General features: G+C 33.9%; 1 protein-coding gene across 1 annotated transcript in view; it reads left to right on the forward strand.

Annotated features, from left to right (window-relative positions):
- Positions 1-8,359: 8,359 nt before the first annotated feature.
- The window catches only part of LOC133531120 (uncharacterized), a 53,626-nt gene continuing 44,184 nt past the window's right edge, over positions 8,360-17,801 (forward strand). The window contains exons 1-3 of the mRNA XM_061869236.1: positions 8,360-9,502; positions 9,892-9,959; positions 11,310-11,348. Of these exons, the coding sequence (XP_061725220.1) occupies positions 9,400-9,502; positions 9,892-9,959; positions 11,310-11,348 (210 nt within the window). The 5' untranslated portion in view covers positions 8,360-9,399. The remainder of the gene's footprint in view (positions 9,503-9,891; positions 9,960-11,309; positions 11,349-17,801) is intronic.

The following is a 17,801-nucleotide window of genomic DNA, read 5'->3' on the forward strand; positions in this document are numbered from 1 at the left end:
CTATATACCATACATAATTCTATCCAGTGTACTTTAAGATTTAATAAACGAATAACAATATAAAAAATAAGCAGTTTCGATTTCTTCATAATAACTGTTCTAAATGTTAAGTATCTACGTCATACGGTGGCTGAGAAAAACGCATTTAACCGATTTGCAAGACCGAAGTGATTCCATAAGAGCTCCGTCAACAGTTTTGTACGGAACGGACCTCCAAAAAACGATTACTGTTACTGTTATTCTACTATTAGATTCAAATCTCGCGTTAAGGATGACTCACGCTAGATCGGGTCGGGGCCGGGCCGGAGCTCCCGGCGCTTCGTTGTCTATGGAAAGCACCACGTGATCACCGATCAGCCGTCATCGAAAATAGCCTCGGCCCCGGCCCGGCCCGGTCTAGCGTGAGTCATCCTTAACTCCTAAGACACCCTATATTACATTTTATAATCATAACATCTAGATACCTAGGTACTTCTAGATATTGTAAAATCTAACAAACGAGGAGCAATTATGTGACGACTTTATATTTTATGACTTCTATCTCTGCCAATGCATTTATTGTTCAATTATTTGAAGGTTCGGTGACAGCGAATCCGTGGTTTTCTTAATTAAAAATTAATTTCAATTAGATTTACATGTCCAAAGATGCATGGACATAAATCATTAATCAAATGTATTAGGACTTGGGAACAAATTAACTTCTTTTTTTGCACAGCATAGTAGCATTGACTGCCGTCATCTTGAGCGGGGCAGCAATATAATTACGCGTATGCGATAGAGATAGAAACAGGCGGGTTAATGTCCAGAATTCTTCATGCTTTGTGACTAAAGTAAGGACTTTAGTCACACTACACCACCAGTGGGGTGACACTCCTCCTTTCGGCTTTTCCCGGCTCCGTCCGGCTCAGCATTGCTCCGAGCAATTATTAGGGTTGACAAAACTTGACGTCCCTATACGTGCACGACCACATAATTAATTTTGACACCCCTAAATTGCCGAAAGGGATAGACATTAGAAAGGGACAGCATAATTCGTCCCTGAATCGTTGTCAAACTTCGGTTCTGTAGGAAGTGTCATTTCTGTACGGTAGTAATACTACTTCTTCTGTGACTATACCAAGACCAAGCCCTCCAGTGGTCGAGGCAAGGAGACCAGGGTGCTTAGTCATCGTGACAATCGTTAACGCTCCGCAGTGAACAAAACGCAACTGTCACTGCCGCACTAATATGAAAGAGTGATAGAGACAGATGTCTACGCTACGCTACGGAGCGTTAACGATTTGTACTTTGGACATGCACCCAGAACAGAACAGAATCGAATTTACGCAGCTAACGTACTGACCAATAGATCACCCGGCCACGGCGGTACCCGTAGGTGAACTAGTATGTACAATCTTTGAAAAGCTAGAAGCCTTTGACCAACCTCAAATACTAGACTTGATGAGCTCCAGAAACTGCCGTCGTAGAGACGACAGGAACAACACAAAGACGCGAAGTAACAATAATAATAAAATAATTAGCCGCACGTCTCGTCATAATTTAATTTTATATATTTTTTTAATGACTCGGCACTCCCCTCCTAAGGGAATTTTTTTTAGGAACTGCGGGTCAAAAACTTTGTTTTGACCTCTAGTATGCGTGTGCCAAACGGCTAAACTGTACATCGATTTGCGGTTTTTTTATGCGTACACCTTACACTAATAATATCGACACGTTATTAGGTAAATGAAACTTTTTTTCGACACAAATAGTTTTTCCTTTTAAATTAATGGTTTCTTTACATAAATCCTTTTTTTTTTACTTCGAATTGAAAAATTGGAATACTAGTAAAACATAGATTAAAATTATTTTAGATAGAAATTAAAATTTACAAAATTAAGTGGGATCGAGATTGTTTAATCCAAGTAAGCAATACAGGGGTTAATTGTTTTTCATCACACTTGCTCGTAAACGAGGTTATTATATGCCAGCATACTGAGATGGAAATAGCTATATTTTGCCCACGAGCGTCATATTTTTTTTTATTTCATTAAGCCTATGTTATTTTTAAGTAGGTATAAATGAGTTTTTCTTCTAAAATACTTACTGATTTTTATACATTATCTTTTTGTTTGTATGTTTAAGAATATTTAATTTGATTAATTTAATAGTCGTTTTAAATATTTTTAGACAATATTCAATTTTGGCTGAGTACCGCATAAGTCTGTGCATTCGATGCCTAATCTGTCAGAAATGACAATATGGCGGACGAATGTTTGAAATGTCACCGTATTTAAGAATTATTTCGCTTAATATTATTATGCTTAACATTTAGTTTTTTCCTCACAAGCGTGATGAAAAACAATGTGTGTGCCACGGGCGTGCGAAACATAGTGTGTGCCATATTCAAATGTTAGCTATTGAATCAAAACACTTGTTCGTAAATACCTGTTTCCCGCCTTTAATACCTATACAATGTACTAATATTTTCCTATTGTAAAAGAGCCATTAGAGATTTAGAGATATCGTTCATTGGCTCAATTCATTTTTGGCCTACTATATACAGGGTGTTTCCTGTAACACGAGCAAATAATTAAACCATATATTGTACTCTTAAAACGATATAACTTATGATTAACAACTTTTAAAATTATGAAATCATTAGATTTTATCATTTTCATACAAATTTAATATTATTTTCAATGTACGCTGACATCAGTGTGTTTCACGTTGCTTGTCACGCTTTAAACATAACAAAATTCGCAATACACTGCATCTTAGATTTAACTAAAATGTGTAATAAAAAATAAAACAATTTATTCTTAAAAGTTGCTGAACAAATGTTGGAGAGTTTGAGGAGTACACCCTACAGTTTAATTTATTACTCCTGTTACAGGAAACAACGGTATACGAACCAATGATACATTGATTAAATAAGATACGTAAAATCTAAGACAATGTCATCCTTTGAATTTGACAGGTAAGGGCTCATTTAGACGGTGCGAGAACTCGCATGCGAGTTCAATTACATTGCGGTATTTGATCGGTCGGCTGAATTGGATATAACCTCAAAAGTCCGCAATGAAACCAAAATCGCATGCGAGTTTGCGTGCCGTCTAAATGAGCCCTAAACGAGATGGCACTGTACAGCTCCATACATTTTAAGGTAAAGATAAGATAAATATCAAGATCGTTTCTTTCCAAGTAGGCTTATTACAACGCGCCAATGAACGTCAAATAAAGGTTGACTGTACAAAAAATACGTTTGACAATTCAGTGACCGCAGAACACATGGCGCAGTACAGCGCCATCTGTTGTGGATGTCAAACTAACGGGCACGTTTTTTATGGTTTAAGATTTTTATTTAAAAAAAAGTTTTTTAGACTTTACCTCTCTATTATAATCAATAATCTTTGATACGAACCTAATATTGAGCTTAACAGGCCTTAATCTATTTGTATAATGAATAAAGTCTCATATTATTTTATTATTTTCTTTATTAAATATTGAAGAACATATTGTAATGCAGATTTTGTGTACAAAAAAATATTGCGACAAGCTTCATTACGAAGCCGGTGAGTTCTGAGTTTCCTTATAAAAACTGTACGTCACAAGTATAGCGTATAAGTGAAAAACTGAAAAAAAAAGGAAATTAACTTAAATAACCCTATATTATAAAATGATTATATAATAATCTTAGGTAAAATTCAAATTGTTTGCAAATTAAAAGCGTTGTACATATTGAATTAGCAATATATATATTATATCATTAAACCATCAAGATTTAACAATAGATCAGCAAAGAAAACATTTTTGTTGGCGATGAACTGTCAGCTGGAGTAATTGTTGTCTAGGCTATAACCGCGAAAATCGAAGTTATGGATGTCATTCCAGATGTAGAGCAAAACCCAACTGGGCAAGTACCTCCACCTTACAGAAAACAGCAGCCAAATAACACTAGACCCTACTCATAGTGTTGTGTTCCTGCATGTGAGTAAGGTTTCCAGAGCTCAACGAGGGGGGGGGGGGGGGGGTTAGGGTTGGTAACGCGCATGTAACTCCTGTGGAGTTGCAGGCGTACATAGACTACGGAGACTGCTTACCATCAGGCGGGCCGTATGCTTGTTTGCCACCGACGTAGTATAAAAAAAAGTTCTTCAATTGCGGGCATTTTTCTCAGTAACTCAAATTACGTCTTAGTGAGAGTAAACGAGAAAAATTCCCGCTATCCGTCTTTATGGCACAGAAGAAATGCCTGAAAGCGATTCGAGGGCTTCACCTAACAGATAGCTGTGTGCCACATTTAAAAGACCTGAACATTCTTACATTTTCTTGCCTATACATTTTAAAATCGCGATGTACCTCAAAATAAACCCAACACTATTCAGGACGGTCTCTGAGGTATTTGCGAGAAATTATAGGTACCCTCCGAATCTCTTTCCTGTTTCCGCAAATACTGAAGGCGCTGAAGCTAATAAATATTTTTGCTGATCTAATGCTTTGTGTGACCAAATTTCAGATAATATATGAATATGACTATAAAATATCCAAATACCCACCTGCCACGACAATTGTGATAGGTACAGTTGAAGCGTAGTCCGAAGAGATAACAATTGCCGCAATGCCACATATTAAATGAACGATAAATGAGAGTGCAACTTCAGTTACGTATATACCTGGACTTGCACAGGCGTTGTTTCTACTCTGTAAAAGAAATACAATAGTAGTTATTTGTTTTACAAGGGGGCAAAATTGTTGTTCGAGCAAGCGAAATATTCCAAAATTGAACCGCGAGGGTGGCTCGACATGTGGAATCTTGATCGTTGCGGGGGTTTCAAGGCACGAGGGTTAAACAAACTTTTCCGTTAAACACAAAATTTTTCACCACACCAACGCGAGGAAACTACCAACTATGAAATATAAAAAAAAAAAACAAATCCAAACGAACATAATAATAAAAATATCATTCATAAATTAAATCATCATTTAAAAGTCCACTACCACTACCAGGTAACATAAGGAAACAATTCAAAATTTGCATCTGATTACTTTGCCCCACATGTGGATAAAATGCAACTATCTCATTCGTTTTTGAACAAAAAAGAGGGGAGTTGGTGTGGTGAAAATATATTATTTTCTTACCCTTTCACGATTTTTACACACTATTATTTCCTACACTTACGTGAAAAACTGTCCCAATGGTAGACTTAGTAGGTAGTCTTAGTAGAATGTGAAGAAGTTTTAATTTTTAATTGATAAATGTAAATACCTATGTATGTATTAGCACTTAAGTTAGTTTTAAGGATAAAATTGCCATACCCATTCTGGGTCCATGAGATACTTACTCTTTCGCATGTAAATACCATTTTGTAATTACCATGGTGCAATAAAGGAAGAATAAAGAATAAAGTTGATGCCAATCAAGGTGAGGGGCACATGATTAATACCAAAGAGAATTTGAAATAGAGGTAGATTGTCAAAGGAAACTTTGTGGCCACGTAAATTTACTGCCAACTTCGACACATGATTACAACTTTTAGAACGCTATTATACTTTGATCCTTATTCTTTTACTCATATGTGTCAAATTTGTTAAATATCAAAAAGTGGCGCCATCTAATAGAGCATAGGGCAAAGGTTATGATGGCGCCATCGCTCGAAACGAGGCAGAATATCTTAATTATGTATGGTTCCCTCTTTGGAGTTTCCTGAGGAAATAATCATATTGGAAAAAATTTAATGTGATTTTTTCTACTTATCGATTCTAAATAAAAAATAACCGTAAATGTTAAGTATGTTAGGCCGATTTGTAGATAATTTTAAGGAGTATTTTATGTATTAATCATGTGCCCCTCCCCTTGATCGACATCAACTTCTCCACATTTTACTAAGATTTTGCATATAAGTGTAAATTGCGTATGGGTTCTATAAAGTCACTCACTTACTACTTATAATTTACTTTATTGGTCTATCATCAATATCATCATCTATCTTCCTAGCATCGTCCCGGCATCTTGCCATGGCTCCCTGACATGCTAGCATGAATTACGTTCTCGCACGCGTACATCATGCGCGACTTTTATCCAAGTACATATATTATGTACTCGCGTGCGAAAACGCAAGTCATGCTAAGAAAACGGTCCGAGGTCCACTCAGATTCTAAGAATTATTTAATTTGCCCTTAAAGGGTTAAATAGGTAAATAAATTATTACCGGAGTTAATCCACAACATAAAAACATTATGCTGGTTAATATCATATATATGTTGACTATATATGTTAGATATTCCAACCATCCAGCTGAAATAAAATTATTAGTATTATGACACATACATACTTAAATTTCAAGTGGCATAAGTAGCTTTTATTAGCGTGACATAGCTTGGGCACAGTGACAGCTGTCATCTCCATATAATTTATAACTGTAAAGCACAACATTGTGTACAGATGACAGCGGTCACCTTACCCAATCTATGTAAGAAACACTAAGTATTTTTGAAATATAATACTATTAAAGAAAATTGAATTATGAAATGTAGGGCACTGGGGGCCATCGTCAGCAGAAAACGACAGAAAATTACTCTTAAAAAGTACCTAAAACTGAATTAATTTGTATCAAGCAGAAACGTGCTATTAATATCAAAAAAAGCAAAACGTACAGGCACAGATACTAGTAACATTGAACCCATATAAATATTATTCATCTATGGCCAAAATCCAGCGAGGGAAATGTTGAGAACGTTCCTCTTAAGTTCGATAAAATGTGTATGACGCACATGTATGTAATATCTAGGCATTCTAGGCTTAAGAAAAGCGTCTTTGCTGAAGTGCGTGCGAGGCAGTAGCAATAGCAACAGTCTCCTGAGGACATTGTCCGAACGTGCAGATTGCCGCCTCACAAAGTACTGGGTTGAGGTGATAGGCAGGGCAAAATAATCCATCTTGCCCCGTGGTCCTCTCTGCACGCAGGGATGTTATGTAGTAAATAGTTAGTAGTTATAAGTGTTTTTATGTAAGTACTAATATAAAATGTAAAAAAAAAAAATTTGCGACTCCATAGTATCTAGAAAAATTATAGAACCACGGTATGCTACCAAAAGTCCTAAGCCTTAATATCATCAAAATCTCTAAGAGTAGAAAAGTTAACGTACAATCCAAGCCCATGATTGTTACGTAGCCGTAGGCAAGAGGTCCGCCAAATATAATGTATATAAGTGCGATTATAATGCATCCGTTGCGCAAACTGCAGCAATAACAGCATTTTTTCAGTTTCATGATCACTGAAACACAGAAAAAAATATTTTAAGGATTTAAAAGTCTGTTTACTTATTGGCTACGAAGTGCATGGTGGGGGTAAGTAAAGCGATCCTAGCGCATAAGGTGGTCAGAATTAGAACTAACTGCGGATTAGCGTCTTTATGATTTCGTACAAGTACCAGTTATATGGCTTGCGATAGGCAGACATTCGTATTAGCACTTATGTGCATATTGATTGATCAGCACATTAAAATAAATGTAGATCTTGCGCCTCTATTCGAAATGAAACTTTCATTTACGATTTCTCCTGAAATATTAATTTAAATTGTATGGTGTAAGGGACCATTGTAACCTGTATGAAATTCTTAATATAACTAACGTATTTAATTTGATAATAATGAATAGATTAAATACTGTATCCGTGTAAATAGCTTTGCAAATGCCACATATTATGTGATATTTATCTAGAAGTTAACAATGGGTATAGTAAGTTATCCTTAAAAGATAGACATTCAACATCGCAGACTTTTGTGTAGACCTATTTATAATAGAGAGACAACCCCGCCATACATTGTGTTGTTATAGCTCACACGGATTAGGCAGCCTTTTCGATTAAAGCTCCTAGCCAGCGTGATTTTTACCGACAACATCGTTATATTTCAACCAATTTACATAAAACCTTAACAAGTTATATACCTAAATCTTCCCCAAGAATCACTCTATTGATAGGTGAACGTTGTATGAAAATCTGTTCAGAAGTTTTTAGTTTTGGAGTAGTTTTATAAGATGTAGTAAATTAACGTTTTCCCCTAGATTTGCGGATGCTATTAAGATGCGTGACAGCCGTACACATAGCGTTATATGACTTTTATGTGTTTATGTCGACTGTAAATACGCGTATAATTCATGAAGTTTTTTTTGTAAAATATTATAGTTTACTTACGTCTTCAAATCCTGTACCTCCTCTTCTATACATATAAATTTCAAAATTACTTAATTCGTTTTGAGCGTAAAAAAATATTTATGCTAATGCCAAACTTGTCTTCTAATTTGACGTTAAATTTCTTCTTCTTTTACAATACGCCCTCTATCAAATCATTTTGCATTTGAGGTCAAGTTTTTGGGATCAAATCAAATTATTTTATTGATTTTTTATTTGTGTTTTAAGTCATGGTCTGTAGTAATGATTTATTTTAAGATTATTATAATGTAACCCAGGTATTGGCTGTTGTATTTATAAATGTTGTTATGTATTTTTATGTCACTATATGAGGTTACTATAATGTTGTACTGACTTGTAAAAGAGCCCTTGAGGCCGTATTTGCAGAATATTTTTTTGAATTTTGGTGTATGTAACAACCGAGACCAAGTTCCTAGTTGCATCCTGTCGCTATATTGAAAGAATCGTTACCACTAGACCCATCATTTAGCATTAATTATATATAATTTGTGGGACATTGACATTGATTATTATTTAAATCTTTACAATAAGGGATATTACGCAAAACTGCGTAGAGGGCGCCACTACCACATTCTGTTCTGAGAGCTTACCACGAAACACGAAAATCGAAATTTTGTTGCCTATCTGCTTGTCTGTCACTCTTGCATATTCGAGCGATAAAGAGGCCAGATAACGAAATTTCGATTATCGCGCTTCGCGGGAGGCCTATTAATCCTATTATACAAACCGCTTTGATGCATCAGTATCATAATGAAAACTTCTCAAAAAACTGTTTAAGGCATGGTACGTATAAGTTACTCTATCTTTGAAGAAAATTGCAATAAAACTCCCTATTAAACTGACGAGCGTGGGTGTAGCATAATAATAATACCTTATATTTTTTGTATAATTTTTTGTATTTATTTTTATATCCATATTATTAAATCCTAGCCTAAGATGAAAGAAAAATAAAAAGCAGAATAATAATTATTATTATCCAAGGAGGCAAATGGGGACTACGTTTTTATGGAGAAGCGGCCGTCCCATTTCCTATATGTACAGTCGCCAACAGATTTATCAGAGTATCCGAGATGCTCACAAATATCTTAACACTCCTCTTTTTTCAAGGCACGTTTAGATATTTTTGAGCACCTTGGCCGCTCCGATATATCTGATGGCGACTGTACAAGTAAGTAATACTGTGCTGTTATTGTGAATCAATCGAATGTTTAGAATTGCATTCAAACCGTTACCTTTCCTGATTAATTATAATAACCCTGTAAACTTCGATAAAAGAATGAACACACATTCGTTTGTTCTCCTGCTAGGTATGTTTTACTATTAACCAATCACTCTATAAAAAAAAATCGTTTACAATTATTTAACAACTTAAAAATTGCAAATTAGTTTATTAATAAAAAATATAGGTATGTGCTCGGTAGAGAGTAACATTTTGTACCATTTGGCGTTGAAACTCCATGGGGTCCCAGCGCGCACAGATGTTTTGCAGAAACGCGAAGCGTCTGGCTGAAGTAACTGGTGACCGAAGAGCTGGCGTCTTCCTCCCACAACGGATCTGCATTGCAATACAACGAGGAAATGCCGCCAGCATCCTTGGTACAATGCCTTATTTAAACTAGTGACAGTAACACCACTTTATATACATTATGTATTAATGTTATTGTAAATAAAACATATGTGCTGTTGTTTGTTACAGGGTTAAGTCGTTTTGTGTCCTACGGCAGAAAACCCGAATTACCTGAAGATGGAATCTTCCCATTCATTGTAAGTTATCCAATATTAAATAATGGATTAATCCTGGCAGAATATCAGCGATGTGGTTGTCCGCATCATCATGCTGAGCCAGCGCCAATTCTCTGACGACTATTATGTGTATATGTGTGTATGTGTGTGTATGTGTATGTGTGGTTATGTCCTTTTATGGTTTTATTTCTTTGTTCATATCGTGTAATTATAATAGTTTATCTTTTAATTTAAGCTGCATGCCAATGTTTAATAAATATGTCTTTGTTATTACCATGTATGTCGTGGAAATGAATAGAGTGTTTATCTATCTATCGAATTGTATTGTGTGACCAATATATGTACAACCTATTATGTACTTATGTATATAAAGATAGAAACAGTGTATTTGGTAAACCTATCTATATTGTGAGTATTGTATTCTTTGGTATAAATGTAATGTACGGATAGCAATTGCAGTTGCCGCCACAGACCTAGATGAACTAGAACGAATGGCAAAATTCAAAAGTGCGACCAAAAATAAAATGCAAGTGTGGGTGTAAATTGTCTATGTGAGATCAAAAATAGTGATGTCATATTACAACATATTAATTATCTATCGGTCTTTGATTGCTTTACCGACTACTTATAAAATGTGATTGTTTTTATAAAAAAAATGTTATGAGTTGAGTATTATTACTAATTAAATTAGACCCTATATTAGCGGGTATAGTAGTACCTATAATTTACTTTTTTTTATTTGAACTTCGCGCCTTTTTCTACTGGCAGTTGGGCTGTCTTATGGTCTCTTGTGTTACCGGCAAAGTCGTGGAAAAGTGGCTAAAATGTATTACTGTGTTGGAAAGTGAAGTCTAAATTTACCGCTAAACATGTGCACCTTCAAAAAAGGTATTATCACCATCGTTATTTTTTTAAGTCGGTTATAAAGGTTTATAATAATATAATATCTTATTTATGTCTTGTGAAGTAATCATTACATACCTATTAATATACCGACGAGTCACCGATACAGTCATATGAACATTTTGTCCAGCCCTAGCGTAAAGTAACAGTTTAAGTTTTTTTACACAAAATATTCGAAATGATTTTCCAATATGATGAAATATTAGCACACAACACAATTGACGAAAAACTTAAAATGAACTGTGTATACAGCTTTGTACACTTTTTATGCTGTTAATTTGACAAAATATCGTTAAGAAAACTTCGCTCGGAATATTATAATTACGTGTGAAATGAATATTTTCCTGAGTTATTTGGCCCTACATGACATGACACTGTAGTGTCCTCCTCCATCCGACACACTACTCGACGAAAATTTGTCTGAAAAAAGCGTCTCCGCTTTACCAAATTTATTTGTTGTAATTTTAGGTGTATTTCGAGTCCCGGTCGAGGGGGATGTGTGTGGGGTCCCTGGTGTATGTCTGTGAAGTTGGCATATCAAAGTCTAGCAGATCACGTTTTTATTGGAGTTCTATTAGCATGCACCATAGTTCTAGAGTTCCTGATACTTTATATCAATAGTTCTGGCGTTTTTATCATAAAAACCAATACTATGGATTTTTAACAAATGATATGCTAACTTCACACACTAGCATATCATTTAGTTACAAATGGAATGAAAAAAATTGTATTGCCTTGTCACGTGATAACAAAGAGTTCCTGACACAAAAAAGACATCTCTGAGACCATTCATTACAATTATTAATTATTTTTAAATTCAATGATATGCTAACTTCACACGTGTTATGCTGATGTAATTTAACAAGGCACAGACATATATTTGGTTTCAAACGATAGCTCTTGCTCTATTGTTCGTAGAACTTAGGAGTTCTCGGAGTTCTCGGTCCTAAATCAAGCGAGCGAGCCAGAAAAAACTTAACTTTAATAATATTCAATTTTAACAAAATTCATATGAAATATAGAAAAATATTTTTAAAAGTTCTAGGTATTATTTGCGTATTTATTTATAGCTGAGAGTCTAATTAAAAAAACAAAAGGATTACCCGGCCCTTGTCTCACATTTATGGTTAAAAAAATATCATCTTTGATATTTGGATTTTTTCAAAATAGAGACATGATATGCTGAAACATTTTTAGCAGCATTAGCCTTGATTTTGGTCTCCATTGATAAACGTGCGTCTGAATTGTATAAAACAGCGGAGTTCTAGGCAATCGATACACTATAAAAGTAAAATAAAAAATTAAGTTTGAAATTTCGATATCGTCAATATTCAGGTGTGATCTGCTGAAAGATTTTCAGGAGATATAGGCTTGAATTTGGTCTTCAATGATAGCTGTTAGTTAGTAGTATATAAAACAGCGGAGTTCTAGTCAATAAATACACTATAAGTGATATAAAAAAATTAGTTTTTAAGTTCGATTTCGCCAATATTCAGGTGTGATCTGCTGAAAGATTTTCAGGAGATATAGGCTTGAATTTGGTCTTCAATGATAGCTGTTAGTCAGTAGTATGTAAAACAGCGGAGTTCTAGTCAATAAATACACTATAAGTGATATAAAAAAATTAGTTTTTAAGTTCGATTTCGCCAATATTCAGGTGTGATCTACTGAAAGATTTTCAGGAGATATAGGCTTGAATTTGGTCTTCAATGATAGCTGTTAGTCAGTAGTATGTAAAACAGCGGAGTTCTAGTCAATAAATACACTATAAGTGATATAAAAAAATTAGTTTTTAAGTTCGATTTCGCCAATATTCAGGTGTGATCTGCTGAAAGATTTTCAGGAGATATAGGCTTAAATTTGGTCTTCAATGATAGCTGTTAGTCAGAAGTATGTAAAACAGCGGAGTTCTAGTCAATCAATACACTATAAAAGTGATATAAAAAATTTAGTTTTTAAGTTCGATTTCGCCAATATTCAGGTGTGATCTGCTGAAAGATTTTCAGGAGATATAGGCTTGAATTTGGTCTTCAATGATAGCTGTTAGTCAGTATTATATAAAACAGCGGAGGTCTAGGCAATCGATACACTATACAAGAAAAATAAAAAATTAAGTTTGAAATTTCGATTTCGTCAATATTCAGGTGTGATCTGCTGAAAGATTTTCAGGAGATATAGGCTTAAATTTGGTCTTCAATGATAGCTGTTAGTCAGTAGTATGTAAAACAGCGGAGTTCTAGGCAATCAATACACTATTAAAGTAAAATAAAAAATTTAGTTTGAAATTACGATTTCGTCAATATTCAGGTATGATCTGCTGAAAGATTTTCAGGAGATATAGGCTTGAATTTGGTCTACAATGATAGCTGTTAATAAGTAGTATATAAAACAGCGGAGTTCTAGGCAATCGATACACTATAAAAGTAAAATAAAAAATTAAGTTTGAAATTACGATTTCGTCAATATTCAGGTAAGATCTGCTGAAAGATTTTCAGGAGATATAGGCTTGAATTTGGTCTTCAATGATAACTGTTAGTCAGTAGTATATAAAACAGCGGAGTTCTAGTCAATCAATACACTATAAAAGTGATAGAAAAAATTTAGTTTTTAAGTTCGATTTCGCCAATATTCAGGTGTAATTTGCTGAAACATTTTCAGGAGATTTAGGCTTGAATTTGGTCTTGAATGATAGCTGTTAAGCAGTATTATATAAAACAGCGGAGGTCTAGGCAATCGATACACTATACAAGAAAAATAAAAAATTAAGTTTGAAATTTCGATTTCGTCAATATTCAGGTGTGATCTGCTGAAAGATTTTCAGGAGATATAGGCTTGAATTTGATCTTCAATGAGAGCTGTTAGTTAGTAGTATAGAAAACAGCCGAGTTCTAGGCAATCAATACACTATAAAAGTGATATAAAAAATTTAGTTTTGAAGTTCGATTTCGCCAATATTCAGGTGTAATTTGCTGAAACATTTTCAGGATTTAGGCTTGAATTTGGTCTTAAATGATAGCTGTTAATGAGTAGTATATAAAACAGTGGAGTTCTAGGCAACTGATAGACTATAAAAGTGAAATAAAAAATATTGTTTGAAATTTCGATATCATCAATATTCAGGTGTGATCTGCTGAAAGATTTTCAGGAGATATAGGCTTGAATTTGGTCTTCAATGATAGCTGTTACTCAGTGGTATATAAAACAGCGGAGTTCTAGGCAATCGATACACTCTAAAAGTAAAATAAAAAATTAAGTTTTAAATTTCGATTTCGTCAATATTCAGGTGTGATCTGCTGAAACAATTTCAGGAGATATAGGCTTGAATTTGATCTTGAGTGATAGCTGTTAGTCAGTAGTATATAAAACAGCGGAGTTCTAGGCAATCGATACACTATACAAAAAAAATAAAAAATTAAGTTTGAAATTTCGATTTCGTCAATATTCAGGTGTGATCTGCTGAAAGATTTTCAGGAGATATAGGCTTGAATTTGATCTTCAATGATAGCTGTTAGTTAGTAGTATAGAAAACAGCCGAGTTCTAGGCAATCAATACACTATAAAAGTGATATAAAAAAATTAGTTTTGAAGTTCGATTTCGCCAATATTCAGGTGTAATTTGCTGAAACATTTTCAGGATTTAGGCTTGAATTTGGTCTTGAATGATAGCTCTTAATGAGTAGTATATAAAACAGTGGAGTTCTAGGCAATTGATAGACTATAAAAGTGAAATAAAAAATATTGTTTGAAATTTCGATATCATCAATATTCAGGTGTGATCTGCTGAAAGATTTTCAGGAGATATAGGCTTGAATTTGGTCTTCAATGATAGCTGTTACTCAGTGGTATATAAAACAGCGGAGTTCTAGGCAATCGATACACTCTAAAAGTAAAATAAAAAATTAAGTTTGAAATTTCGATTTCGTCAATATTCAGGTGTGATCTGCTGAAACAATTTCAGGAGATATAGGCTTGAATTTGATCTTGAGTGATAGCTGTTAGTCAGTAGTATATAAAACAGCGGAGTTCTAGGCAATCGATACACTATACAAGAAAAATAAAAAATTAAGTTTGAAATTTCGATTTCGTCAATATTCAGGTGTGATCTGCTGAAACATTTTCAGGAGTTAGGCTTAAATTTGGTCTTGAATGATAGCTGTTAATGAGTAGTATATAAAACAGTGGAGTTCTAGGCAATTGATAGACTATAAAAGTGAAATAAAAAATATTGTTTGAAATTTCGATATCATCAATATTCAGGTGTGATCTGCTGAAAGATTATCAGGAGATATAGGCTTGAATTTGGTCTTCAATGATAGCTGTTACTCAGTGGTATATAAAACAGCGGAGTTCTAGGCAATCGATACACTCTAAAAGTAAAATAAAAAATTAAGTTTGAAATTTCGATTTCGTCAATATTCAGGTGTGATCTGCTGAAACATTTTCAGGAGATATAGGCTTGAATTTGGTCTTCAATGATAGCTGTTAGTCAGTAGTATGTAAAACAGCGGAGTTCTAGGCAATCAATATACTATTAAAGTAAAATAAAAAATTTAGTTTGAAATTACGATTTCGTCAATATTCAGGTATGATCTGCTGAAAGATTTTCAGGAGATATAGGCTTGAATTTGGTCTACAATGATAGCTGTTAATAAGTAGTATATAAAACAGCGGAGTTCTAGGCAATCGATACACTATAAAAGTAAAATAAAAATATAAGTTTGAAATTACGATTTCGTCAATATTCAGGTGTGATCTGCTGAAAGATTTTCAGGAGATATAGGCTTGAATTTGATCTTCAATGATAGCTGTTAGTTAGTAGTATAGAAAACAGCCGAGTTCTAGGCAATCAATACACTATAAAAGTGATATAAAAAATTTAGTTTTGAAGTTCGATTTCGCCAATATTCAGGTGTAATTTGCTGAAACATTTTCAGGATTTAGGCTTGAATTTGGTCTTAAATGATAGCTGTTAATGAGTAGTATATAAAACAGTGGAGTTCTAGGCAACTGATAGACTATAAAAGTGAAATAAAAAATATTGTTTGAAATTTCGATATCATCAATATTCAGGTGTGATCTGCTGAAAGATTTTCAGGAGATATAGGCTTGAATTTGGTCTTCAATGATAGCTGTTACTCAGTGGTATATAAAACAGCGGAGTTCTAGGCAATCGATACACTCTAAAAGTAAAATAAAAAATTAAGTTTGAAATTTCGATTTCGTCAATATTCAGGTGTGATCTGCTGAAACAATTTCAGGAGATATAGGCTTGAATTTGATCTTGAGTGATAGCTGTTAGTCAGTAGTATATAAAACAGCGGAGTTCTAGGCAATCGATACACTATACAAGAAAAATAAAAAATTAAGTTTGAAATTTCGATTTCGTCAATATTCAGGTGTGATCTGCTGAAAGATTTTCAGGAGATATAGGCTTGAATTTGATCTTCAATGATAGCTGTTAGTTAGTAGTATAGAAAACAGCCGAGTTCTAGGCAATCAATACACTATAAAAGTGATATAAAAAAATATAGCTGTTACTCAGTGGTATATAAAACAGCGGAGTTCTAGGCAATCGATACACTATACAAGAAAAATAAAAAATTAAGTTTGAAATTTCGATTTCGTCAATATTCAGGTGTGATCTGCTGAAAGATTTTCAGGAGATATAGGCTTGAATTTGATCTTCAATGATAGCTGTTAGTTAGTAGTATAGAAAACAGCCGAGTTCTAGGCAATCAATACACTATAAAAGTGATATAAAAAATTTAGTTTTGAAGTTCGATTTCGCCAATATTCAGGTGTAATTTGCTGAAACATTTTCAAGAGTTAGGCTTAAATTTGGTCTTGAATGATAGCTGTTAATGAGTAGTATATAAAACAGTGGAGTTCTAGGCAATTGATAGACTATAAAAGTGAAATAAAAAATATTGTTTGAAATTTCGATATCATCAATATTCAGGTGTGATCTGCTGAAAGATTTTCAGGAGATATAGGCTTGAATTTGGTCTTCAATGATAGCTGTTACTCAGTGGTATATAAAACAGCGGAGTTCTAGGCAATCGATACACTCTAAAAGTAAAATAAAAAATTAAGTTTGAAATTTCGATTTCGTCAATATTCAGGTGTGATCTGCTGAAACATTTTCAGGAGATATAGGCTTGAATTTGATCTTGAGTGATAGCTGTTAGTCAGTAGTATATAAAACAGCGGAGTTCTAGGCAATCGATACACTATAAAAGTAAAATAAAAAATTTAGTTTGAAATTACGATTTCGTCAATATTCAGGTATGATCTGCTGAAAGATTTTCAGGAGATATAGGCTTGAATTTGGTCTTCAATGATAGCTGTTAGTCATTAGTATATACAACAGCGGAGTTCTAGGCAATAGAAACACTATAAAAGTGATATAAAAAATTTAGTTTTTAAGTTCGATTTCGCCAATATTCAGGTGTAATTTGCTGAAACATTTTCAGGAGATTTAGGCTTGAATTTGGTCTTCAATGATAGCTGTTAGTCATTAGTATATAAAACAGCGGACTTCTAGGCAATCGATACACTATAAAAGTAAAATAAAAAATTAAGTTTGAAATTACGATTTCGTCAATATTCAGGTATGATCTGCTGAAAGATTTTCAGGAGATATAGGCTTGAAATTGGTCTTCAATGATAGCTGTTAGTCAGTAGTATATAAAACAGCGGAGTTCTAGGCAATCAGTACACTAAAAAAGTGAAATAAAAATTAAGTTTGAAATTTCGATATCGTCAATATTCAGGTGTGATCTGCTGAAAGATTTTCAGAAGATATAGGCTTGAATTTGGTCTTCAATGATAGCTGTTAGTCATTAGTATATAAAACAGCGGAGTTCTAGGCAATAAATACACTATAAGTGATATAAAAAAAAATAGTTTTTAGGTTCGATTTCGCCAATATTCAGGTGTGATCTGCTGAAAGATTTTCAG

The sequence above is a fragment of the Cydia pomonella genome, chromosome 24, assembly GCF_033807575.1.
Source record: "Cydia pomonella isolate Wapato2018A chromosome 24, ilCydPomo1, whole genome shotgun sequence".
In the NCBI taxonomy this organism is placed as follows: Eukaryota; Metazoa; Arthropoda; class Insecta; order Lepidoptera; family Tortricidae; genus Cydia; species Cydia pomonella.